The sequence below is a fragment of the Cynoglossus semilaevis genome, chromosome W, assembly GCF_000523025.1.
Source record: "Cynoglossus semilaevis isolate Cse_v1.0 chromosome W, Cse_v1.0, whole genome shotgun sequence".
NCBI lineage: Eukaryota > Metazoa > Chordata > Actinopteri > Pleuronectiformes > Cynoglossidae > Cynoglossus > Cynoglossus semilaevis.
Window position 1 is genome coordinate 14,871,515 of NC_024327.1, and position 1,065 is coordinate 14,872,579.

The window sequence follows — 1,065 nt, forward strand, 5'->3', positions numbered from 1 at the left end:
ATGCTGTGGGCCGAATAAATCACCCCCTGGCTTTGTTCATATGCAGTTCGTTAGCTATACAGTGTAAGACCATAAAGAAAATAAAGAAAATGATATTTCTAAGTCCGAAAGGTCGCCAACGAGCTCTATGCTGTTCTTGATTCAGCGTTTGGTAATAAATGTTTAAAATCAGGAGTTGGGCTCACAATGTCTCAACGAAACATTATTTATTTATTTGTTTGTTATTCATAGTAAAATCTCACCCTGAGTCGTTCCTTGGCGTTAACCAATTCCCTCTTTTTCACCGTTTCATTGAAGTCTTCGGCTACGAAATACAAACCGTCTTTGGCTCGTTTGAACTTCTCTATGTTACTGAACATGGGCAGAGCAGACTCGCCCGTCACACGCTTCAACACGTCGCTCATTAATTCCTCCACCGGAACCTCCATTGTAACCATTATAATAACAATGACAAAATATTTCTACCGTCACTTAAAAAAAATCGTATTAAACAACGGGTTTTCTTCCTTTTTCCTTTCTCATTGATGTGTACGTGTATGAAACAGGTACGCACACCTGCGGTGCTTCTGTCCTGATGCGTCCGCATGCGTACATCGGCCAATTTGCTACTGCAAACAAGCCATAGTTTTCTGCTACAATTAAACAAGGATAGTTTCTTGTATTTTTAATACTTTATATGACTAGTATTCAATGCATAGGTTTGACAGTCAAATAATTTCAACTTGCCACGTGCACGACATCGTGTCTGAATGCAGTTTGAATAGCTAATACTGTCGTTTTCATGTAGTCATAAAACTTGCTCATGTAGCCTCCGAACTTATGTGTATGCAATTCGAATGTCTAATAGCACTGTGATTTTCCAGCTGTTTTAAAACAGTGCCTTAATAAATTAGCATAGGATTTACAGTATTCCATAACCTTGTTTGCAAGTCTGTGATATTGGCCTACAGTCTTGGATGAAAGTGTATGGGCCTGTCAGGAAACAGGAAACTATCTCTGTTAGATAGGACTGTAAAAAATGCTGTTAGTTCATACCCCAGTTTCCTAAAACACAAAAATTCAAAT

General features: G+C 38.5%; 1 protein-coding gene across 1 annotated transcript in view; it reads right to left on the reverse strand.

The window, feature by feature from the left end:
- The window catches only part of figla (folliculogenesis specific bHLH transcription factor), an 11,168-nt gene extending 10,578 nt beyond the window's left edge, over window positions 1–590 (reverse strand). The window contains exon 1 of the mRNA XM_017042726.2: window positions 243–590. Coding sequence (XP_016898215.1) covers window positions 243–437 — 195 coding nt within the window. The 5' untranslated portion in view covers window positions 438–590. The remainder of the gene's footprint in view (window positions 1–242) is intronic.
- Between the last annotated feature and the right edge of the window lie 475 nt (window positions 591–1,065).